A 22,000-nucleotide genomic window follows, 5' to 3' on the forward strand; every position below is an offset into this window, starting at 1 on the left:
CTCTTTTCGCCTGGCGCAGCTCAATTAATTGATTTAAAAGCCTCCCATACACAACCTTCACATCGCCACAGACAACAACCGCACATCATAACCTTTGCGCCATTCGACGTTGATCGCTACGCCGAGCGCAAACTACTCTCTGAACAATTTGTGATCTCCCACAAATCCAGCGAATCCATCAAACCCCTCCTCACAATGGCGAACTACCTCGCCTCCATCTTCGGCACGGAACAGGACAAAGTCAACTGTTCGTTCTACTACAAGATCGGCGCGTGCCGCCACGGTGATCGCTGCTCTCGCAAGCACGTCAAGCCCTCATACTCGCAGACCATCCTCATGCCGAACCTGTACCAGAACCCTGCTTACGATCCAAAGAACAAGATGAATCCCTCACAACTCCAGAACCACTTTGACGCCTTCTACGAGGACCTTTGGTGCGAGATGTGCAAGTACGGCGAGATTGAGGAGATCGTGGTCTGCGACAACAACAACGACCACTTGATCGGCAACGTCTACGCGCGTTTCAAGTACGAAGACAGCGCCCAAGCGGCGTGCGACGCGCTGAACAGTCGCTGGTACTCGGCAAGGCCGATATACTGCGAACTCAGTCCAGTCACCGATTTTAGAGAGGCGTGTTGCAGGCTGAACTCAGGCGAAGGGTGCGTGAGAGGGGGCTTTTGCAATTTCATTCACAGAAAGGAGCCCTCTCCAGAACTGGAACGCGAGTTGGAGTTGAGTACAAAGAAGTGGTTGAAGGAGAGGGGTCGGGATGAGAGGAGCGTTACGCGCAGTCCATCACCAGAGCCGACGAGGAAGAGGTTTTGAGTGCACACATGGGATTCGGTAGCAGAGGCAAAGATACCAGCACATTGCAAACTCGAAGTGCAGATTTTGAAGGACGCAAAAAAAACACATTGCTGCTTGACACATCTAATATCGGGCTGAGCACTTGACGATCAGGCAAGGACGAGCTGTTCTTGAGGGTGCGACCGAACACCTGAGTTTCCCAACGACTTGGAGAACGGACATGTCACCAGAAGCTGCCCTTGCAAATTGAGATGCTCTCAGCAACCGTGTCTGAACCTCGGTTGAAAACAGCATCCCCGTGTCTGGATGAGGATGGATGGCTGTAACAGACCATGCCCATCCCGCAGTCCAAGCACAAGGAACAGCAAAATCTTGGACATTTAGGCCAAGGGTGTCAGTGTCAGTCGTGTAACAGCCTTCCGGGGGCTCACACTTGCTTATTGCTAGTGTTGAGAATGAGCTGTCTAACGAGGCAGACAGCCAGAAAACCTCTCACATAATGGGCTCGTCATAGTTTGGCACATCCAGTATGAATGATACTACTCAGGGAACGCTCAAAGCAGATGGCTTCAAAATAGCTTTGATACTATGAGGCTGCTTCTGACTACGAACCAGCTTGTAAGGTCACTATGTACCACTGTCGATAAGCATCCCAATGAATGTTGAATGTTTGATTTTAATAACTCTCTATGTCTATAAGATTAACCGTCCACGTGGGCCGATAGCTAAACATGTTCTCGTTATGTCGTTATTCAGTCCCCCCTGATACCCTTCCTCTCCTCTGACGAGCCTCCATCAAAACACTCGTCTTTCTCCTTATAGCCTTCCATGCCCAACAGAACCGCCTTGCCATATGCCAACCGCATCTGGCGTCTCCGTAATTCCAATATCTTCCACAATACTGTCATTGTGTCAATTGATGATGAATAGTTGTTGGCCAACCCAAAGGTCAGTCCTTCCATTCGGTCGGTGACGGTGTCTTGTTTGATCCTCGTCCAGATAAGCAATGTCGAGTCGACCATAGCGCAGCCCATTGTTCTCGGGAAGGCCCAAGACCAAAATTCGAGCTGGTCACGCTCCCTTATCCTTGAACGGGCCGACCTTGGAGAACCACAGCAGGACAAGAACGATCGCGGCGACGACAAGAACAAGTCCCAAAGCGATGACCCAGCCTACAACCATCGTCCGGCGTTGTTTTTTTCTGTGCCGCTCAAGCCAAGTATCCCTAATGCTTCTGTTAGCCACGATTTGCATCTCTTTTCCTCTGAATTCCGGACATACGCATGTTTCAAGGCAGCCTTCGAAGATGCCGTGGATGTTGACCTCGAGTCGGATATGTTTCCTTTCTCTTCATCCAGGTGGACTGCCATGGAGAATCTTCGCCAAAAGGCCGGGTCGCGGACACCTGACATGGTCGGCCGTTATGAGGGCTTTCAGAGTCGTAATTCCAAATGGATTGCAGGTCGAAGCTCGAGGCCGGAAATATAGTATTGGAGATTTGAAGAACTTCTTGAACTTTTGCCCGAAAAAGCACGAAAGCACAGCTGATTTCAAGCGAGTGGACGATGCTGAAGCACGAACGAGTGAGTGCAACAGATCTGCAAATGAAAGAAAGAACACACTGCAAGGAACGTTACGCAGGAGCAACCTGGTCACATCCTCGAGCTGCGAGAAGGATCCAAGGATAAGAAGGAAGGAGCTGCAGGGCTTCGAGACGTAGGATGATACAGGATGCAAAAGATAGCTCTTTCAGGGAGCATTCCCGCACCCAAGAGTTTGCTCTGATTAGATTCATACAAGCCTCGCTGGGAGCCTCACCTCGAAGCCCACATGTCTGAGAGTCGCGTGGGCACTTTGCGCTTCAAAGGCCAGGCCTTCCCAGCTGGAAGGTTCGGATGAGCATTCAGAAACAGTGGGCGTCGGGATAAACAATCTCATCGACGCCAATCAACGTCGATTGGCCAAGTCACAATCTCCATGCCGAATTGAGGAGATGCCAGAGACACAGGAGGCTTGCCGAAAGGGTCCAATGGTGGACTATCGACATGGCCAGAGATTCGCGTTGGCGAAGATGGATCACAAGAACAGAGACAGGAGTGGTGAGAAGAGGACGGCGGTGATCGAGGTGGAGATCCTAGCGAAATTGCCATGATCAAAGTCGGCCACTTCAATCACCGGCAAGAACATAGCGAGAGATTTTGACGGGGCGTGACTGACAACCGACAAGGTCAACAAATGGCATGTGCACCGAAACTCAGCCTCATCACGTGCCAAGAAATGCCTTAGTCAGCAATCAAGCAAACAACCAACACCACACAATAGCTGGTAGCCATCGATGGTTTCGCCAAATTTGTCCTTTGATAGGCGTGGATAAACTTCTTTGTGCCTCATACAGCTCCTATCTTGGACTAATGATGGACAATGATGTTGTTAACCATGGCAAAGCTTGCCATATCTCTACCGACGTCGACTTGTTTGTCCTTCTACCAAGCAGCATATCCCATCTCTGGGACACCCTCCTCGAAGGTGAGACGATTGCTTGTTTGATCTAGATAAAAGAGCTCTGCGAAGGCCAGATTGTGGAACACCTTCCTGCCACACGTGGAAAGAATATTGTCATGCTCAAACTTCTGGGAGCTTGACCAAGTGCGAACAAACGGCGTCCCAAGCAAGGCATCACATTGATTGTGCGCTGCGGTCGAGCCCATCCGCATTGCATTGTGCCTTCAAAATGACGGGCATCCACATAACCTGTCCATAAGTTCATTCCGACAATGATCAGCAACTACTTCATGATGCCGGACTTTCAGGCCTTGTTTGCCTCTGGTGTCTTGACGTGTTCCACCGTCGCCTCAACCTTTTCAGTCATCAACTCTTTCACACCTTTTAGGAACCAGATCGCCACCAATGCGAGGACTACAAATGGAATGATACTGGCCCAAGCAAGTCTGTATGCGTGAGCATACTCCAAGTGGCTCGCATTCAAGGTCTTGTCCAAGATTGTTCCATTCAGCCCTGGAACGTCGGAAAATCCAGCTCCAGTGGCCAGAGCTTTCAGCAAATCTGGCAGGGATGACTTTGGCAGTCCGGCTTCAACAGCGGCATTGCCGACGACTGTGGCATAGGACTTGAGTTTGCCGTTGATGATGGCATCTAGTACAGCAGAGCCAAATGCGCCACCAATTGCACGAGCAGAGAAACCAAGGCCAGTCGCTGTGGACAGAAACGCATGAGGCGCCGTAAACTGGATGAGGGCGACGATGAGAGTGAGTGGTCCAGATTGTCCGATGCCCGAGAGCACATTGAAACCAATCTGGGCGCTGTTCATGCTCGGGGTGATCACCGCATAGCAGATCGTTCTGGCTTAGGTCAGCGACGCGCCCTCAATCATCCAACAACCTTGCAAAATTACTTACACAATAAGGAAAATGAGGAAAGTTAAGATCAAGGGAGATTTCAGGTCCTTGTACTTTGTGGCGTACAACCTGTGGGCCGATGTCAGTTCTGTTGCGGTGCGTTCAATCTCAGTATCGACACGTACATGATTGGTATCGAGACGAAGAGTGTCACAAGATTGTACGACAACTGTCGGATGGAAATCTTCCAAGCACTGGTCTCGAAACCGAGGTTCAGCACAATCTGTGGCGTCACGCTGTTTACAGCACTGTAAAACAGCCAGCCTTCGACTGCAAATGCGAAAACCGATAATGCAAAATTGGGAGAGCCCTTGAAGAACACATGAGCGACCAGACCATCCGAGCGGGCCTTCCATTCTGTTGTATTCCAGTCAGTCGTCTGAGCAGAGCCACGAAAAGACGACGCAGACAACCACTCACCATATGCACAAAACAAGGCGAGAAAGCCTAATCCAAGGCCCAGTGGTGCAGCGACATGAACATCTGACCACGCATATGCACCACCGGCCCAATCAAGGGCCAAAAGAAGCAGGGTACAGGCAGCGATAAAAAGGAATGATCCGATAGGGTCGCAAGCCCAGACAAGTTGTTTGAACGACATTTTGGGATAGTCCGAGCGTCGAACGGGATGGTAGAACAAGATCAAGCCGAGAAAGGTGGCCAGATGGAATGCAGCTTGCATCCAAAAGATATCGCGCCAACCAGAGGGACTGGCATTTGTAACGGCCCCTGAACCCAGGGCGCCGACACTGTAGCGACATGTCAGTCGAATTTGCCTTCAAGGAAAATTACTTGCATACAGTCCGCCCACAGCACCTCCCAGGAAGGCGAAGCCATTTGCCAGTGCCCGGAATTTCAAAGGCAGAACCTCACTCGGAATAGCCTGAACGATAGCAATGGTGCTCAAAGTCACACCGATGAGGATACCACCACCGATCAGCATGGACATGGAAGTTGCTTTTGCGGAAATGACGGCGCCAACAAAAGCGATCAAGGGAGGGATTGAGGCAAGGTATTTCCGATCCAGGACATCACTGAGACGGCCGATGATTGGGGACAACACGCTTTGCATAAGCAGTGGTCCCTCTGTCCATGGTTGTCAGTATAAGACCTGGAAGGAAGAAAGAGTCACCAACGGATGATCCAGCCAGCAATTGCACCATCACCAAGATCTCGAATGATGAATGCAATGACCGAGCCTGCAGCCACGACCACAAATACTTGAGCCATAATGGCAAAGCAGGTAACAAACACCACCAGCCATGACCGCCAACTCAGGTTGATGTGCTCTGCCTCATTGAGTTCCTGAATGTGTTGCATCGGAGCCTCGAATTCGACGGCGTGAGCTCGTTCTTGACCATGGGCATTTTCGATGACCTCTGTTGTTTCATTGAGCTCTTTCTCAGTCGTCATCTTGTCGATTATGAATTAGTCGCACAATTGGATTGCTAGCCAAAGTATCAGGAATTCAGACAAGATTCATCTACCTCGGAAGGATCACCAGCAGATTATATGCTTGCTCGGACCGTAACGCCCAGTGAGCCTCAAGATTTTAGTCCACTATCGGCAGTTGATCTGGACTACAACATCGCTCACTTTCCGAGGGTGGTCTTTTCCACAAGCAAGGACCCCAGAGCATGAAGAGTGTGGGGTTTGGCAGGGACAGCCAATCTGAGTGTCAAGCGAACTTGGGAAGGTGTCAGGAGTTTGACGAGAACCAGTGCAGGGACTGCACATGGATACAGGTTATCTTCGGCACATCTTGAAGACCAGTCAGATGTGCATGACTCGCAGAGGCCTGACCAACGACCTTGGACTCTGAAGGGTGTTTGGAAATGCAGAAAGTGGGTAAATACCAGAGTTTCGGAGGCGTGAACAAGCTCGGTGGGATTTTGCGGAGAAGCTTGTAGTGGTCCGGCCCTCGCTTCAACACTATCCGAAGTCCACGGTCCACCGATGTTACGACACCTTCTTGACTGCGTGTCGACCAGGGAATACACAGTGATGCTTTTGCTGAACCATGCAAACGAAGCCTACGATGTAAGAACGGCCATCCGATCAGATACGCACATAGCCAACAAGGCTGCGCAAGTCTGTTTACCTTGGAACGTCAGCAAATCAACAAGCCACAAGATGGGAACAGCGTTCACCCTGATGCATCCGACGACCCCTTTTGCTCTGCTCCGGACGGTTGTTTGATACCCAGAGAGACAACAAGAGAATGCATCGCATTGTCAATATGCAGACAGCATGTTCACACGACAGGGCTGGCTCTTGGGGCTATGGCGTCCGCCTCAGCTTACAGTAGGACCGTACCGGTCCTCTGGATCACCGTCCACCCCATATATATATCAGTTCGAACTGTCTGCACCGCTTGGCGAGATGTATTGGAAGCACGCGATACCCGAATGGGAACTGCGCTGTGCCTTGAAAATGGTCGTTTTGAGCCTGGATGAACACCTTGTCTGTCTGTCAGGAGCCATCAACACAAACACACAATACCAACACAAAGACGACAGACACCATGGCTCAAAACAACACCAACAACCAACAACTCTCGATGACGACCGGTGCCGTCAACACCCGCAACCGGCGGGCGGCCGAAGATGGCCAGAAGAACACACTCCGGGGCAAGATCGACGATGACATCTGGGAGGATGCTGAAGCAATAACACAAACGACCCCAGCAGGGAAGGTGTTCGTTGCTGCGGCGGCGATGCTAGATCGCGTGGAGGGAGACGCTCAAGGAGCGATCGGAAGCTTGAGGAGGATGATGGAGGAACTGCGGCGCGAGAAGGACGCCTTAAAGGCCGAGAACGAGACATTGAAGAAGAAGCTGGCCGACGCAAACTTGGAGTAAGGGGCATGATGGGGCCGAATACCTTGTGGACTGGACAGAACACTATGGCGTGAATCGGAGAATTCACGAACCATCCACAACCTCAATACCAATGAAGAAGGATTCGCGCTCATCAACAGACTCTTTCGGACTGCTCTTATGGGATGCGACTGACGCGATCTGACTGCTCTACTTCGTTAGGACCGGAGCTACCTTTGTCGCCAATGTGGCCCGTTCCAAACAACCCTCACACTCGTTACCCATGCCTTCTGTTCACGCCTTGTATTGACAGCATCTACACTTACTGGATGGTGAGTCCGGGATATGATGTCTTGACGGTATGCGGTGTCATTTGGCGGACCATTGGCAGTAACTCTCTAGGGCAAACGCCCGCTTCGTCAAAAGATCCCACGTCGCAATGCTTTAAAGACCTCATCTTTGCAAAATCCCAGCATGTCTGTTGTGATACATCTCCAAACTTGCACCCGCTTCGACACGCTCGAACCACTTCCGTCTTTCCAGGAAATCCACTGTACTTGTGTCACACGCCACCTGGACGGCAGACATGTCTCAGTGGTACCTATCTCCTCCAACACTTACATATCTGGGATTCACGGACCACCGGCCCACTCCCTCAAGCACTCCTCCAACCCCTCTCGGTCAGCAAGGCGCGGCTTTCGTCTCATGCTCTGATCACGGTGTCATGGACAACATCAAGCGCGAAGCAAACTCCGCTGTCATGTCTGACGTGGAAGAGACAGAAACGGTCAAGCATGAAATAAGGGAGGTTGCTATCCACAGTATACCATTTGTTCCTTCTGCCATGGACTTGGGAGCTTCTATCGCTGGCGCTGCTCGGTCTGTTCCCAGGGCGTGTAAGAAGCCATCGACGCCTGTGGCCAGCGGAGGTGACTGGACCACTTACAGCGACAACGAAGAGTCTCCGAGCACCATGCAGCATCAAACTCGTACAACCACGCGATCACGACGTTCCTCGGAGAGCGATCTCGACCTATCAGATGACGACTACGCTCCAACACAAGCTACGACGTCCCCCAGCTCTGTTTCTCCAGCCAGATGAATCCTCTCAATGACACGTACGTCCCTTTCCTTCCCAGCTGGCTTACTTATCCTACGAGGTTGGGAGAATTACACGATACTGACTGGTCTGAATCAGGCGGCACGGTTGACCACCGTATGCGGAGAGATACGCAAAAGACACAGATAGAGCGCCTTCGTGCACTTATCGATGCCGGCATCCTCGAGCACGTCGACCCAATCACGTCCGGTACTACACCGCACGGGCGGATGTTCGATGCGAGCAGAAAGATGATTGAACGCTTGATGGGGGTTTGGCACGATGCTGCCATCGACCAGGGTCTCAGGCTGCGAACTGAGAATGCAGAATTGAGAAGAAGGTTGGCGAATGTTGAGAAGGCTCTGAAGTGATCACGGCTTCTGGATGTCGCGACGTAGGAGGCTTTGCGTCGTGGGCCTGCTGCTACCGTGAGCATTACTTGTACGGCATGCTATTAATTGGACTGGCTGCTTCGTCTTTGGCGCTGGCACATTTCATATCGACACCACCCATCACCACAAGGAGATATCTACTGCATTCCATGGACGATCAAACCGGATCAAACACCACCATTTACTGGCAGTTCCATGAATGTCTAGACGGACAACTGGTCCTGGCTGGTCGCTCTGGTCCTTCACTCTGATCACCAGTGACTTGCCTTTGCCAACTTCAAGGCTGTCCGCCTTTCTATCACCACTGCCGTCTCCTTTCACCACTTGGCGAAGGCGGTGACATGAATGCACAACGCCTTGCCGAAAGAGGCTTCGCTCACTGCCTCTGTGTATATAAATATTCTATTCACAGACTTGCACTTGTTCGGAATGTTTTGTTTCGTCCTTGTTCCTGTCAAGCGCGTTGACACTACATACCACATACTCTTCTCAGACACGACAGAAAGTCACCTCTCAACGCTTGCTTGCTCAAGACATTCCAACCATTCAACACATTCCACATCTTCAAGCTTCTTTCTCCAGGCTTCCAGAGACAATGGCACCAAAGAGAACCGCTGAAATGGCCTTCGAAGACGATGAGATGCTCTACCTCGACATCCCTATTGATCCTCGCCTTCTCACCACTGCCAACGATGACCAGCCTAGCTCCAGCACCGGCATGCCCCTTCACACACAACCTGTCGCTGCCACTGCTACCTCAACCACCACTCCAGAGATGGCCTGGGAAGACAACGGCGCTGGTGCAAGTACCGGCTTATCCACCTTTCCTGAACCCTCCGGTGCCGCAGCAAATCGTCGAGCATCAGACAACGAAGACCGCGCAAACAGAGAGGTCACGGCTGCACCCATCATGTCGTTGAATAGGGCGAGGAACAGCGGCCCAGCTGGCAGACCCACAAAGCCCAACGACCAGCTGTCCACAGGAAAAACAGCCGTCGACCAGCGCAGCCGCCGCAAGATCGAGGAGGACTATCGCCAGCGCATTCTAGCAAAGGTCGACAAGGACATCATCGACCGGGCAACGCACGAGAACAAGACGACGCCGACTGGACGCACATATCGTGCGATCCTGACCGTCTTGGAGCAGAATGAGGCGCTGGTCGTGGCCCTGGCGAGGGAGAACGAGGAGTTGAAGAAGCAACTCGAGGAGGCGAGGAAGAGACAAGGCTGAAGAATGAAGGGGTGGGGTGGGGTTGCGGCTTGTCGCGGTTGTGGTCGGGGGTTGGCCGGGCCTGCTTGGAGAAGACGGGCACCATGGGTGCATTGGCTCGGTGTTTTAGAGAGGAAATGCAGCATGTATCGCTGCACTCAATGCATTGCTTTTTCGAAGACCTCATATCCTCCAGTTTCCCGTCATGCGTATTCGTCGTCTTGGGCCTCGTTGAACTCCTGGTGCGCATGGGGGTATGGGTCCTGCGCGATGCATGTGGAATTCTCCTGGTAAGTACATCCATTGTGCGATTTGTTGGCCCTGGATGTCCCTGGACCCCCTCATCATGCGCGTTTCGACCTATTGGACAGGGTATAGACCATTGGGACAATAAGCAGTTCGTCCTGTCGATCGAGATGGCAACCTCCCGAAGGCGCATCAATGCGTTCTAGCTGGCTCTATACTCTATATCCCGTCGACTCCATCGCAGATAGTGGCGACGACGACCTCGCTGGCTCTATGGCATCCTGGATCGACGGCGACCTGCCTAGCCGTATCTGAGTCGATGGGCACCAAAGACCCCCGGCACCTACCGGAGCTCTATAGCATTCAGTACCAATGGTACCACTCCCGCTTCTAGAACTCCACTCCACTCCACTCCCACTTGAAGCGTTACGTTATAGCTTCGCGGTGGCCTCCTTCACTCGGCTCGAAAACACAGCCTTGTCGTGCACACAGGTGACACACAACTTCCCATTCAAATACACTTTGCCGACGATATTCGCCGTGTTCCTCCCCGCGGCCTGCACCTCACAGTCCACCGTGACGTGCGAGCCCTTGGGGACGGGACGCAGATAGGACATGGTGATGGTGCGCGAGACGTGGCCGCCGTCCAGGAAGCCCGGCTTGGCTATCGTCATCAGCGCGGTGGAGGTGAGATTGTCGAGGAGCGTTGCTGCGGCGCCGCCGTGGAGGTTGCTGGACTTGTTGCATAGATGGCTGGGCACGTCCATTTCCCAGACCGTCCTGTTGGGCTCGGCGGTGAGGAGCGTGATGTTGGTGTCCTGCAGGGCGTGCGTGTCGAAGCCGAAGAATTCGGGGTCCTTTGTGATCTGCGCTTGCAGGGCGAGGACGCGGTCGGGGATGCTGAGTTTGAGGAAGTCGCCTGTTTGCCAGACGAAGCGCGAAGGGTTGCGTTCTGAGCCTGAGCCGAAGCCGGAGCCTGGGCCGGACATAGTGGTTGTGGTTGTGGTTGTGGTTCTACGTTGCCTTTGGACGTGTATTCTTGGTCTGGTAAACCTGATTGTTCTCAAGTTGCTTTGTCTAGAGAGACCTCTATCGGAGAATTGCCTGGAAATGTGGCGGGTACGATATGGTTGATGGACGAAGGAGATTGTGATTGTTCGGCTTCCGGGCCACGGATAGTATAGAGCGCGTAGATGATGCTTAAGAAGTCAAAAAGAGTGCGGTAGCCGGGAAGATTAATGAATGCTTCACTCAAGATGATTTTGTGGAATGTTGGTAAAGAAGCAGTGAGAGGCAGTGAGAGGCAGTGAGAGGCATACCCGTGGCACTGCTGTCAGAGTAAGAGCCGAGGTTCAACTTCAGGGGCCTTCACGTGGTGATAAGGGCTTATCGGTCATGAGTGTTTGTTGTACCGAGTTCGGGGCCGGCCTCATGCTCTACGCTGACACGCCGAGTGCTCAGACGAGTTGCAGATCGAATCGAGTGTGGGTAGCGAAAGCGAAAAGCGTACATACTTGCAGTAGGTGCAAGTCTGCGGGCCCCAGTCAGCATTTCACGCTTGGCCTTGTAGCCACATAGGTAGCCTTGGTACTAGGTAGCGAGTATGTAGGTGTCTCCCGCAACAAATGAAAGCGCAGTGAACAATCTTGGCCAGTGCGTTTCGCTGCATCCATTTCGCATCGCAATGCGTGTAACGCGCGTTTGGCAGCAAGCATTCCATATGCCGCTCTCACCTAGCTGCCGCTACCACCGTTACCTCTGACCTCCTTGACATCTGATGCCAACACCCAACAGAACCCACCCACCCTCGTTTCCACTTGTTTCAGCTTTGCAAAACCGCATACACAATTCCTCGCCATTGCCTTTCCCTTCTCCTGACAATGGTTCCGACGAGAACGACTACTCTCCGAGACGATGGACGGGGATGAAAGCGCGGCCGCGCAGGCTCAAGGCAGAACAACCAAGCGAGACCGGTTCAAGGGCGCCCTTGCGCGGACAAAATCCAAATTCAAGAAACACAGTGATAATAAGAGTGAAGACACAGATGTTCTGAGCGACGACGTCAACGACTTCCTCGCCGCAGGGAGAACGTCGACGTCGAGTTGGACCGAGGGCAAACAAACACCACACTCGGACGCTCCGAAGGACTATGCGTCGTTGGACACGTCGCCGGACCAGGCCTCACCGCGGCCATCGACGTCCGACTCGACGACGGTACCTAGACAATCGCCCAGGAGGATTGTGGTGCCGCGGATCGACGTCTCGAGTTCACAGAGATGGCCCGGGCAACAACCGATCGGTCAACAAGGACGTCAAGGCGAATCCGAACCCGCATTCTTACGACCAGAGTACCATTCAAGAAGCCAGTCTGCTACATCGTTGACGAAGAGGAAAGGAAGAGCAAGAGGATTGAGTGTCACTTTCATCGACGACCCACCTGTGGTTATAGGCGAAGGAGGCGACGATGCCCCAACACCTCCGGTTGAGATATCCAAGGCAAAGGCAAAGGCACGCGCGAGATCTGTTTCCCCCATGTCATATCGGAGTCGACCAAGGGATGCCGCGACGAACGACAGAAGCACACCCATAAATGGTCCTCGAGGGCATCATCCACCACCAGCCAACCGACATGAACCGCCCGACGTGCTGAAGCCTAGAGGGCTGCGGAGAGCTCAGACCGGCATGTCACCTTCCCCAGGGAGCCCTGCTTCTGGCCTGGACAGGGAATTCGAGATGACCCTTCGGCTTGCACCACCCGTGAGCTCGTCCAACGGTCAAGACACTTCCCAAACGCCCCAGATCATTGCCCCGAAACCTGTCCGTCCGGCTCAGCCACCGCCGGCCGTGATCGAAAAACCAGAGTCTCAACTGGAGAAGACAGGATTATCAAGCACCGATCTGAAGAATCGCTTTCGAGAAGGAGATGTTCTACGAATGCACCACGATCCTGATGCTCCCAATGTTGAAGAGATGACTTCGGCATCAGCCATCAGCAAAGAAGTCAGTCCTGACCAACAAGAGGATCGTTTCGGCTGGGTGTGATCCCCCACACACTCGTTGTGCTACTCTACTGAGTTGTATGTCTATTGCATGTCTTCATGCACTATCCCGACAACTAACCTCAGGAAGGACCCGACGTTGTCAGAGCTTTGAAGCCTTGAATGAGATCGTCCAGCAGATCTCTGTCGTCCTCAATACCCACGCTTATCCGCAAAAGATCTTTCTCCACCGTCGAGTCCGTCATCGTCCGCCATTCAATCAAGCTTTCCACACCACCAAGGCTGGTCGCATGGTGGAAGAGGTGCAACTTGCTCGGCAATGCCCGAGCCAGTTCTGGGGTCTTCATGACAATGGAGAACACCGGGCCATAGCCGTTTGGCATCTGCTTCCTTAGCCAGGTTTTGTAGTCCTGGGTCTGAAGACTGGCATGGTGGACCTTCTTCAATACGGATTTGATGGTCTCTACCTCGGACTGCGAAAGTCCTGTACCGACTGTTGCTCCGGTCAATGCGCCATCGAGGGCATCCACAAGCCGTTGCGCACTTTGACTTTGCCTCATGACCCTCAATTCCAATGTCCGCACACTTCTTACTCCAAGCCAGCCTTCTAGACCACCCATTACCGAACCCAGAAATAACCTGTCCTCGAGCATTTGCGGTATCCAGTCCTTGTTCTTGACCGCCAGAACTCCGCAGAGCATATCCGAGTGTCCGCCGATATATTTTGTGCCAGAATGCATGACAATATCAGCTCCGTGCTTGAAAGGGTCTTGCAGCGGTGGCGGTGCAAAGGTGGCATCGACGCTGAGATATGCTCCTCTTGAATGGGCAATGTCTGCATAATGCTGGATATTGAATGCCAGACCAGTCGGGTTGACGGGTGTCTCCAGGTGTACCAGGTCACCCTTTTCGAGCTCCTCGGGCTTGCAGTCTAGCGGGAGGATCTTGCATCCCGACAGTCTCTGATGCAGCTTCAAGACTCCATGACAGCCGTGGTATCCAGCGCCAACTGCTACTCTTTTTGGGTTGAGGAACGTGATCAGCGCATTGAACGCCGCCAAGCCGGAGGAGTATGTCATGCAAGGGTTGCGCAGGAGAACTTCCAAGATGGCTTCAAGCCTTGAGGTGCTGTGTGTGGTGTGTCGGGAGTAGCAGTGCTCTCCTTGCTCATTGATGGGTGTGGGACGCTCATGGAAAGGGCGTAGTCGCTCAGGGTCCTTGTCGTAGCGAAAGGTCGTACTGACGTGGATCGGCGGAGCAACGTCGTTAACCACATTGAGAGGATCGTCGGCGTGGACGGCTTGTGTAGCGGGAGATAGTGAAGAGATGCGTAGGGTCTGGAGGTCCGGTTCTTCTGTACGAGAGTTGGACTGCGCTGGAGGAGGAATTTCATCCGTGTCGACGAAGTGCGTGCCGTTGGTGGCCATCTTGATGGTCTGGTTTTTGCTCTAATCTAGAGATATGATGATTGACCAGAAACGCTCCTAGACTTAAATAAGGGATCGGACAATTACACAAGTTCAGACTCGTCGCTGGCTGAAGTGATTATAATAAATGATCAAATGATTAATATTCGAACACATCAATGCCGCTGTTCAATTCGCGGCTCGGCGGGGAACTGCGCTGGCTAAATACCGGGTAAACTCGATGATCTTGTCTTGCGCAGGGCGTCCACCGCATCGTCGCGCGCACGGATCACGTGACCAGTCTCTGGCCGCAGCCAGGTGGCAGCCTTGTGCAGCCTTGCAGACCAGATAACATCTTCGCCGCTTTTATCTTTCGCATTCTCGCCTGAAATGTCCGGTTACTTTGGTCAACATTACGAAGCAGCCCTGGTACGCAAGCTTGCTCCCAGTATTCCAAATGCAGGGTAGGATATGAAGTGACGAGGCTGCTATCCGCTAAGGCTCTCAGGAGAAAGAAGAAGGCCAGGCTGATATTGGAGCCGAGGTTCAACTCCAGGTGCGCTGAATTGCGGAGATCCTCGATATCATTCCTGGACATTTATCTTTCACAAAGAAAGCACACGTCTTCCTTGCCTCCGCTTACCATGACCGACAGTCTGACTCCCACCTCTTTGATCTGTTCAGTCCCCTTCTCGTCCCTGCGTCGGACACAATAGACCCGGCCAACATGTCCTCTCAACCGCAGGAAGCGCCCTGGCAACCCATCGCTCGCCGCAAACAATCCGAGCGCGCCGCCCGCATTCCCTCGCACTGGCAGATCCCTTCACACCTCCTCCCGCACGACCCTCCCAGCCCATCTCACGGCGCCCAGAACGTCCTCCACATCCCAGCCCAATGCCTCTCGACGTCCGAGATCCGCATCACAGAATCCTACACGGTCCCCTCCCTCTTGCAGGCCATTTTGGGCGGCATCCTTTCCGCCGAAGAAGTAGCCACGGCCTTCTCGCACCGCGCCGCGATAGCACACCAGCTCACCAACTGCCTGACCGAGCCACTCTTTGACTCGGCGATCACGCGCGCGCGATACCTGGACTCGTACCTGGCACGCCACAAGCGACCCATCGGCCCTCTACACGGCCTCCCCGTCTCGGTCAAGGATACCTTCAACATCGCCGGCGTCGACAGCTCCATCGGCCTAGCGTTTCTTTGCCACAAGCCCGCGCCGTCCAACGCGCCCCTGGTCGACCTCCTGCTGAGCCTCGGGTGCGTGATCATCGCGAAGACGAACGTCCCACAAACCCTGGCGTCCTTGGACTCGGTGAACAACATCTTCGGCCGGACCATGAACCCGATCAACCGGCTCTGCACGGCCGGCGGGTCCTCGGGCGGCGAGGGCGTGCTCGTCGCCATGCGCGGGTCTATGATCGGCATCGGCACCGACATCGGCGGGAGCATCAGGGTCCCCGCCATGTGCAACGGCGTGTACGGCTTCAAACCCTCCAACGGGCGCATCCCGTACGGTGGGCAGGCGCTCACGGGGATCGAAGGCATGAGTCGCACGAGCGTCCAGGCTGTTGCGGGACCGATCGCCCGGAGTGTCACGGACATCGATGTCTTCATGCGCGAAGTCGTCCCCCGCGCCGCCCTGTGGGGTGAGGACTGTATGCCGCTCTCCTGGTCCGGGTCCTGGTCCGAGTCCCGGTCGGGGCCATCCAGACCGTATGGCAGCGGGAGAAACGGTGAGTTGGTCGTCGGCGTGCTGCGCAGCGATGGGAATTGCGCCATCCTACCGCCTATGGAGAATGTCCTGGACGAAGTGTCTGCAGGGCTGGCTGCGACGGACAACGTCAAGGTTGTAGACCTACAATGTCCCAGGGCCTGGACCAAGTGTCAGTCCGTCATGAGTAAGTTGATGGGCGTGGATGGAGGCGTCACCATGGCCGACATGATTGAGAAAATGGGCGAGCCGCTCGTCCCGTGGATGAGCACGCGGTTTAGAAAGGGCAAGCCTCAGCCCCTCACACGGGTCGCGGAGCTGCAGGCCCAGCGCGCGCAGTTGGAGCGTGAAATGTTGAAGATTTGGGTCGAGGATGACGAGGAGGGCCGCCGGACACAGAAACTGGACGCCATTGTCTGTCCCGTCGCGCCACATCCGGTGCCCCCGATCGAAGGGTACAACGCCGTCGGCATGACGAGTAGTTGGGTGTTGCTGGATTATCCGGCGGGTACGGTCCCCGTGAGAGAGTGCACGGAGAGCGATCTGCAGCTCGGCAGGCCGCAGAAGAGTAGCACTGCGGGAAAGGCGTCGTTGGGAAGTTGGGACGAGAGGAATCGCGAGTTGTGGGACGAAAAGAAAATCGACCGGCGCGTGTATCTGGGCACCCCGCTGAGTGTGCAGGTCGTCGTGCCTAGGCTGCAGGACGAGAAGCTGGTCCAGGTCATGGGCTGGGTTGACAAGGCTTGTAAAAATGGAACCGGGAAAGTGAAGGCCAAGCTGTGAGCATGGACATGGTATTATATATTCATCACTCCCTATGAGGGACTGGGTCATTTACTCAAACGGCATTGCAATGAAAACAGTGCTCGCTTGGAATGCCCCATACTTATGTCATCGCTCTGCACTGACAGTCTTCCCCAAGTTCCCGTTGCTAACCAATGATGCATTACTTCACAGTTTGGACGCCTGAGTTGGTGGAAGGCCGGCTCTCACTGCGATGTCCATTGTCATGGTCTGGGAAGGCGCCGAGATATTCCTGATGGACACGAAGCTGTCCCGGCCGCGATAAGTTCGACTGTTGGGGTTGGTGAAGGCACCAAAGGACGAATTGTTCGAAGTCCCAGGGTAAGGATCGCCTGCATCGCCTCGATTGCCGGCTGCACCGTTTTCGGCGGCCTCGAGATTTCGGCGGTTGTCACTCTGCACGAGGCCTACCTTGTAATGGTTCTCGTCCCTGTTGGTCTCCTTTGCATCATCGATATGCCAGACTGTTCATGGTGCGTTAGCATTCATTGAAGGGACCTGCGATAGATCGACAAGGACAGCACGGGACGTCATGGCACTAAGGTACTTACTCAACAACCCCTGACCAGGGAGTGACCGGTCAAAGCCATCCAGCTGTCGATTCTCGATCAAGAAGTACTCCTGGCTGACGATGTTACCATTCGTCCATAGCCTGTGCACTTCTCGAGGCTCTTTCTTGACATCCTTGAGAGCGATCGAGCGGTTCTGCTGGTCTGGGATCAGATTGATCCAGCCTTGGTTTGCCTTGCACCATGCTGAAGGGTGGCACGGCGTCGTGCCCGCTTCATTACCTTCAAGATGGCCCCACGAACCACCACTCATCAGACACCAATCGCCGACACCCGCAGACCGCACGCCGATGTTTTCCTCATCACCATCCTGATCGATGTCATAGAGGTCCGGCCAACCGAACAACAAATGGCCGAGTTCATGGGCACAGACACCGATTTTTGCAAATTCGGGAACGGTGAGGAACCCAAAAACCCTGGTGCCATCTGCCTGTGTATTATTCCTGAGAATCCACTTGGCAGACCAGATATTGCTGGCCCTCTCAACGCGGTCAGGAATTTCTTCGGCACCTTTACCGGCATGGACCACGATGAAGGCGTCGACCACGCCATTGTGGTCATTGTCATATGGTGTCAGGTCGATACTCCCATCTGCCGATGCCAAAGCGTGGGCGGCAAGGTCCTGCAAGTTGGGCTCAGCTTCAGTAAGCCCAGAAGCGCCATGTGCGTATTGAGCCAGTTTCAGAGGCATCCGAAAAGGGCCGACCACCTCCCCAGTCAATTCGACCTTGCCGCCACTGACATCCTCGTAGTATTCAGTCACGCTTCCGGTAGGGATTTTGCCCTTAGAGAAGAACAGCTCCTCGAAATGCTGCTTCGACATCGTCATGGGCTTGTCCGAAAAATCGACAAGCACAATGGCAACACTAGATTCCGTCATGTGAGATGAGTCCCGGTTTGAATACCAACGTTGGGAAGACTGGTGGGTGAAACATACCGAATCGGGCCTCTCAAGGGGGTCCTCTCCAGAGCAGCTCTGCGCATGCGGGCGAGGGATGGCACGGGAATTTGTTGGAATTGTGATCTAGGGAAAATAGTGCCATCGTTCAGACCATGGAATGTTCCCGTAGGGCCGCTGAGGACTATCTGCCCAAGGGCCTGTTGAGGCTGCCCTTTGAGCCTATCTTCGGCAAGATGGGCACGGAGCATTGGATGAGGAGGCACCAGACACGGGCCATCAGGATGATCGTTTGATCCGAGACACATCTTGAGTCGACTGGGGTTGGTCTTGGTTCTGAGGGGGGTAGAATGACAACAAGACACAGCCTGTCGATATGAAAAACGTAGTTAATAGTGTCAGGACACCCGTTTGGCCTCACCGAAGGTGTTTATATACCCTCACATCGTGAGCTTTCTGCTCAGCCCAAACCGCCATGACAATCGCTCAGTCAGGCTAGAGATGCTGTCAACCTGGTGCATGTTTTTCAGCTCCACGACATTCGACTCCCCTGTCTTTCTCGCGCAGGTGTCCCAGGAAGCCATAAGCCAAGACAATATCTTTTGCGAACACGAGGGAAAGGCCAAACACAGTGTCGTGCGTTTCGAATTGGGCGTCCGTGAGGCATCGCGCGCTGCCATATGCATTTCCGCCGCCGTCACGGTCAGCTGGCCAAGACCACAGCAGGGCTCCTGCTTGTTCGATGCTGCACCCCCTAGCCAGCTGGTCTCGCCGCTGCTGAAATATCGATCAATGAGTACTTCAGTTGAATGCGAGTGTTGAGCAGGTGATAGTGATAGCCCCATGCAGGAAAATTGTGGAAGGAAGAGCTGAAAAGGCGTTACGAGGAAGTCGTCTTGGCTTCGTCTTCCTCGATTCATGTTGTCGAAACAACTGAGACACTCTGGTGCTTTAGTTGATGGATACGATGGAGCACGAGGTTTTTGGAAATCACGTCTTTACCCTTTGCCCGAACAATTGGTCGATCGAGGGAAGAGGGATGCTAAGTATAGGGTGCCGTATGGTATGAATAGATGGTGAAGGCGAGTGGTCATGGCAGCCACACGCATGCCAAGTTATTCGCCCGTACAATTCATTTTTCGGACTTTTCCTTCGTTCGACTCTGGAAGCTCCTTCTCTAAGTTAAACAGGCGAAGAAGGGACACGATGAAGACCGCCTTGTTTGCTAGATATTACCATTATCCGTATCCAAAGAGATCGCACATGAAGACACCTTCCTGATCAAGTAGAACCCCAGACACATCCCAAACCATGCGAAAACAGTGTGACCCCAGACCAGCGCATACTGCCTCGCTGGCATGAACACCCTCCATGCTCACGCCGTCCCATTTCTCTGTGGCTTGGTCTGCACACTCAGCCCATTTACTCCGCCCACAGCTCCTGGCGCCGCCGCCCTCTCGCCGACAGGATGGGTCTGCACGCGGTCTACCTGCGCGCCCTCCGTCCCAATCGTGTCAAAGTCCTTCTGGATCTCCGGCCAGAGCTGAAGAATCTGCCTCTCAAACACGCCCAAGGGCTCTTCACGTAGTTCAAGTACGTCTTTCTTGCCCTGGCGCTCGAGAACTCTTACCTGCCCTTTCTCCACAGTCTCAGGGGACACAGCCTTCTTGTACACGACGCCTGTCATCTTCCCGACTGGGCCAGGCGCGTTAATTGCAATGGGCGTGTCCGGGTTAGTCTCCACACCGTGCATTTCCCAGCCCTTCAAGGCCGGGGGATCGTACGTGCCTTTGTCGTTGTACCCGTATCCGTTCTTCCCCCGGCGGATACGTACGCTGGCGTGAATGGTCTCGTTCGTCCTGTTCAGTTTCGGCGTGGTATGTTGAGTCTTGCTTAACACTCTGTGCCCAATTTTCCAGAACATCCAGAGCAAAGTCCCGTGTTGGCTTGCGAGTTCGGGTTCACGGTACTCGCCTGGTGTGCGGACGCGGGAGCCGCCGAGGAGGAAGAATGTTGTCATGCTGTTATGGATTTTGCCCAAGCCCCAGGGACGAGCGTGCGGTCTGGTGTTCTCGACACGTTTCGGCATGCCTTCACGCGTGAAGGTCAGGTGGCCTCGGATCCCGGAATGCCCGGGCTCGATGAGAGAGTAGATGTATGAGTGGTTGATCGTCAGAATGGGGTCGAGCTGCGAGACCATCCACGCCAGAGTGAGATTGGCGAGTGCAGTGTCATCGTAGCTTCCTCCTATATCGCTGTGCACCCCTGGAAACCAAACCTGTTTAAGAACCCGGAGGTCGTTGGGCTCGACGCGCGGCCAGTCCCAGATCGTGGGGGAATATGCTCGACGATGCTCGTCAAGGGCCAGAGCTTGAATGGCATATTCGATGTTTGATTCCACTCGGGTATCGACAAATGCAAAGTCTTTGCTAGGCGGCTGAGGGAGAAGGCCGATCATGGGAATGCCCAGGCCACCTACGGTATCCCACACGGCGACGCATTTGATCTTGATACCCGGCCGGGTGAGATTCTTCTCGATGAGCTGCTGCTGATAATGTGGATCTGTGACAGGGGGCTTGTGCCCGACAAATGGGAGGTTTGGCCACTTGGTCACGAAATCCTTCTTCTGCTGGAACTCCCAGTCTTCGAAGACTTGGACAAAGTATTCTAGACCTTTTGAGGTCAACAGGCCAACCGCATTGATCAAGCTTGAAATGGAGCGCGCCGTGAATGCGCCCCGTGAAAAGCCAATGATGAAGATCTCATCGCCAGGATTGTAGTTCAGAGAAACGAAGCTGTACGCTTCGCGGATATGCTCGGCGAGCCCTTCCCCAGTGGCACCACCGACATACCTGTTGTACAATGACTTGTCTCCAGTTCCTATCCCATTCTGATAAAAGACAATTTGGTGAATGGGTTGAGGAGGATTGCTGGTCTTGTCAACTCCTACTGGAGGTATGGCGCGCGCTATGCGTGTCACATTGCTTGGGGTCTGGTAATCCCCGTCACTGTCCATCCAGGTGCCATCGCAGCAGATGACGATGCGTTTCTTTTGCTCTCCAGATGCCATCGTCGGTGACCCCTTTAGCTTGTCCTAGGGGGAGTCCGAATTCCTCGGGGGGTGATCAGGCTGTTAAAGCTCGATGATTGTTCAGGCCTCCTTTCCAGATTGCCGATTTTGGCAGGTTGTCGGAATCGGCCACGTTTAAAGTCGACTCGCGCACAACTTTGCCCAGCTAATGGCGGTAGACAAGATTCGGACTGGGCCCTCGCTTGTGCCATCGCTGTATGAGGCATAATATGATCAGGCGGTGGAGGTGTGGAAGCTGGGCAGGATGACAACTCTCGCTCAGCTTACGCCCGTTTTCCAGCCTGGTGAGCCATGTTTTCGAGCTATTCTCTATCCATGCACGAAAAGTCCCGCTTACGATCCGGGCCTGAACTCAGCTTATATGCATGGTGATCGTTGCAACCAACCAAGATCAAGCTCCAAGCGACACAGCATACGAACGAGGCCTTCTGCTCAACCCACGGCTGGCCAAGATGGACTGGTGGGCGCTGTTCATGATTTCATTCGCGAAAGCAGAGGAGGACAGTCAGCGAAAGGGACAAGAGGCAA

General features: G+C 53.8%; 12 protein-coding genes across 12 annotated transcripts; 6 read left to right on the top strand and 6 right to left on the bottom strand.

Moving 5' to 3' along the window:
- Window positions 1-49: 49 nt before the first annotated feature.
- PV05_07293 (uncharacterized protein) lies at window positions 50-1,490 on the top strand. Its single transcript, XM_013460103.1, has one exon. It carries the CDS (start codon window positions 196-198, stop codon window positions 823-825), a length of 630 nt encoding a protein of 209 aa, XP_013315557.1. The 5' UTR covers window positions 50-195; the 3' UTR covers window positions 826-1,490.
- On the bottom strand, window positions 1,464-2,587 carry PV05_07294 (uncharacterized protein). The gene is made up of 2 exons (XM_013460104.1): window positions 2,089-2,587; window positions 1,464-2,032 (listed from the first exon to the last, which is right to left on the bottom strand). The coding sequence occupies exons 1-2, from the start codon at window positions 2,217-2,219 to the stop codon at window positions 1,879-1,881; spliced, it is 285 nt and encodes a 94-aa protein (XP_013315558.1). The 5' UTR covers window positions 2,220-2,587; the 3' UTR covers window positions 1,464-1,878.
- A 1,026-nt stretch (window positions 2,588-3,613) lies between these two features.
- PV05_07295 (uncharacterized protein) lies at window positions 3,614-5,636 on the bottom strand (the record flags this gene model as incomplete). The annotated part of the gene is made up of 6 exons (XM_013460105.1): window positions 3,614-4,166; window positions 4,224-4,292; window positions 4,349-4,580; window positions 4,644-4,972; window positions 5,024-5,309; window positions 5,360-5,636. 6 exons carry the CDS (start codon window positions 5,634-5,636, stop codon window positions 3,614-3,616), a joined length of 1,746 nt encoding a protein of 581 aa, XP_013315559.1.
- Window positions 5,637-6,747: 1,111 nt separating this feature from the next.
- On the top strand, window positions 6,748-7,083 carry PV05_07296 (uncharacterized protein; the record flags this gene model as incomplete). The annotated part of the gene is made up of 1 exon (XM_013460106.1): window positions 6,748-7,083. One exon carries the CDS (start codon window positions 6,748-6,750, stop codon window positions 7,081-7,083), a length of 336 nt encoding a protein of 111 aa, XP_013315560.1.
- A 143-nt stretch (window positions 7,084-7,226) lies between these two features.
- PV05_07297 (uncharacterized protein) lies at window positions 7,227-7,844 on the top strand (the record flags this gene model as incomplete). The annotated part of the gene is made up of 1 exon (XM_013460107.1): window positions 7,227-7,844. The coding sequence occupies one exon, from the start codon at window positions 7,227-7,229 to the stop codon at window positions 7,842-7,844; it is 618 nt and encodes a 205-aa protein (XP_013315561.1).
- Window positions 7,845-9,127: 1,283 nt separating this feature from the next.
- PV05_07298 (uncharacterized protein) lies at window positions 9,128-9,763 on the top strand (the record flags this gene model as incomplete). Its single annotated transcript, XM_013460108.1, has 1 exon — window positions 9,128-9,763. One exon carries the CDS (start codon window positions 9,128-9,130, stop codon window positions 9,761-9,763), a length of 636 nt encoding a protein of 211 aa, XP_013315562.1.
- Window positions 9,764-10,046: 283 nt separating this feature from the next.
- Window positions 10,047-11,309, bottom strand: PV05_07299 (uncharacterized protein). The gene has a single exon (XM_013460109.1). It carries the CDS (start codon window positions 10,975-10,977, stop codon window positions 10,420-10,422), a length of 558 nt encoding a protein of 185 aa, XP_013315563.1. The 5' UTR covers window positions 10,978-11,309; the 3' UTR covers window positions 10,047-10,419.
- A 385-nt stretch (window positions 11,310-11,694) lies between these two features.
- On the top strand, window positions 11,695-14,516 carry PV05_07300 (uncharacterized protein). Its single transcript, XM_013460110.1, has 2 exons — window positions 11,695-13,065; window positions 13,118-14,516. Exon 1 carries the CDS (start codon window positions 11,903-11,905, stop codon window positions 13,028-13,030), a length of 1,128 nt encoding a protein of 375 aa, XP_013315564.1. The 5' UTR covers window positions 11,695-11,902; the 3' UTR covers window positions 13,031-13,065; window positions 13,118-14,516.
- On the bottom strand, window positions 12,914-14,551 carry PV05_07301 (uncharacterized protein). The gene has a single exon (XM_013460111.1). The coding sequence runs from the start codon at window positions 14,412-14,414 to the stop codon at window positions 13,110-13,112; it is 1,305 nt and encodes a 434-aa protein (XP_013315565.1). The 5' UTR covers window positions 14,415-14,551; the 3' UTR covers window positions 12,914-13,109.
- Window positions 14,552-14,764: 213 nt separating this feature from the next.
- On the top strand, window positions 14,765-17,092 carry PV05_07302 (uncharacterized protein). Its single transcript, XM_013460112.1, has 2 exons — window positions 14,765-14,949; window positions 15,049-17,092. Exon 2 carries the CDS (start codon window positions 15,121-15,123, stop codon window positions 16,891-16,893), a length of 1,773 nt encoding a protein of 590 aa, XP_013315566.1. The 5' UTR covers window positions 14,765-14,949; window positions 15,049-15,120; the 3' UTR covers window positions 16,894-17,092.
- PV05_07303 (uncharacterized protein) lies at window positions 16,978-18,689 on the bottom strand (the record flags this gene model as incomplete). Its single annotated transcript, XM_013460113.1, has 3 exons — window positions 16,978-17,378; window positions 17,466-18,349; window positions 18,421-18,689. The coding sequence occupies 3 exons, from the start codon at window positions 18,687-18,689 to the stop codon at window positions 17,062-17,064; spliced, it is 1,470 nt and encodes a 489-aa protein (XP_013315567.1). The 3' UTR covers window positions 16,978-17,061.
- A 905-nt stretch (window positions 18,690-19,594) lies between these two features.
- On the bottom strand, window positions 19,595-21,952 carry PV05_07304 (uncharacterized protein). Its single transcript, XM_013460114.1, has one exon. The coding sequence runs from the start codon at window positions 21,449-21,451 to the stop codon at window positions 19,757-19,759; it is 1,695 nt and encodes a 564-aa protein (XP_013315568.1). The 5' UTR covers window positions 21,452-21,952; the 3' UTR covers window positions 19,595-19,756.
- Between the last annotated feature and the right edge of the window lie 48 nt (window positions 21,953-22,000).

This window comes from Exophiala xenobiotica (assembly GCF_000835505.1).
Source record: "Exophiala xenobiotica strain CBS 118157 unplaced genomic scaffold supercont1.4, whole genome shotgun sequence".
Lineage (NCBI taxonomy): Eukaryota > Fungi > Ascomycota > Eurotiomycetes > Chaetothyriales > Herpotrichiellaceae > Exophiala > Exophiala xenobiotica.

Bases quoted from the DNA above. Each gene is read 5' to 3' on its own strand.
- PV05_07299 (XM_013460109.1), bottom strand. From the start codon at position 10,977: ATGTCCGGCCCAGGCTCCGGCTTCGGCTCAGGCTCAGAACGCAACCCT.
- PV05_07300 (XM_013460110.1), top strand. From the start codon at position 11,903: ATGGACGGGGATGAAAGCGCGGCCGCGCAGGCTCAAGGCAGAACAACC.
- PV05_07294 (XM_013460104.1), bottom strand. From the start codon at position 2,219: ATGTCAGGTGTCCGCGACCCGGCCTTTTGGCGAAGATTCTCCATGGCA. The intron at 2,033-2,088 runs GTATGTCCGGAA...CAGAAGCATTAG, and splicing joins AAGGCTGCCTTGAAACATGC to GGATACTTGGCTTGAGCGGC.
- PV05_07304 (XM_013460114.1), bottom strand. From the start codon at position 21,451: ATGGCATCTGGAGAGCAAAAGAAACGCATCGTCATCTGCTGCGATGGC.
- PV05_07301 (XM_013460111.1), bottom strand. From the start codon at position 14,414: ATGGCCACCAACGGCACGCACTTCGTCGACACGGATGAAATTCCTCCT.
- PV05_07302 (XM_013460112.1), top strand. From the start codon at position 15,121: ATGTCCTCTCAACCGCAGGAAGCGCCCTGGCAACCCATCGCTCGCCGC.
- PV05_07293 (XM_013460103.1), top strand. From the start codon at position 196: ATGGCGAACTACCTCGCCTCCATCTTCGGCACGGAACAGGACAAAGTC.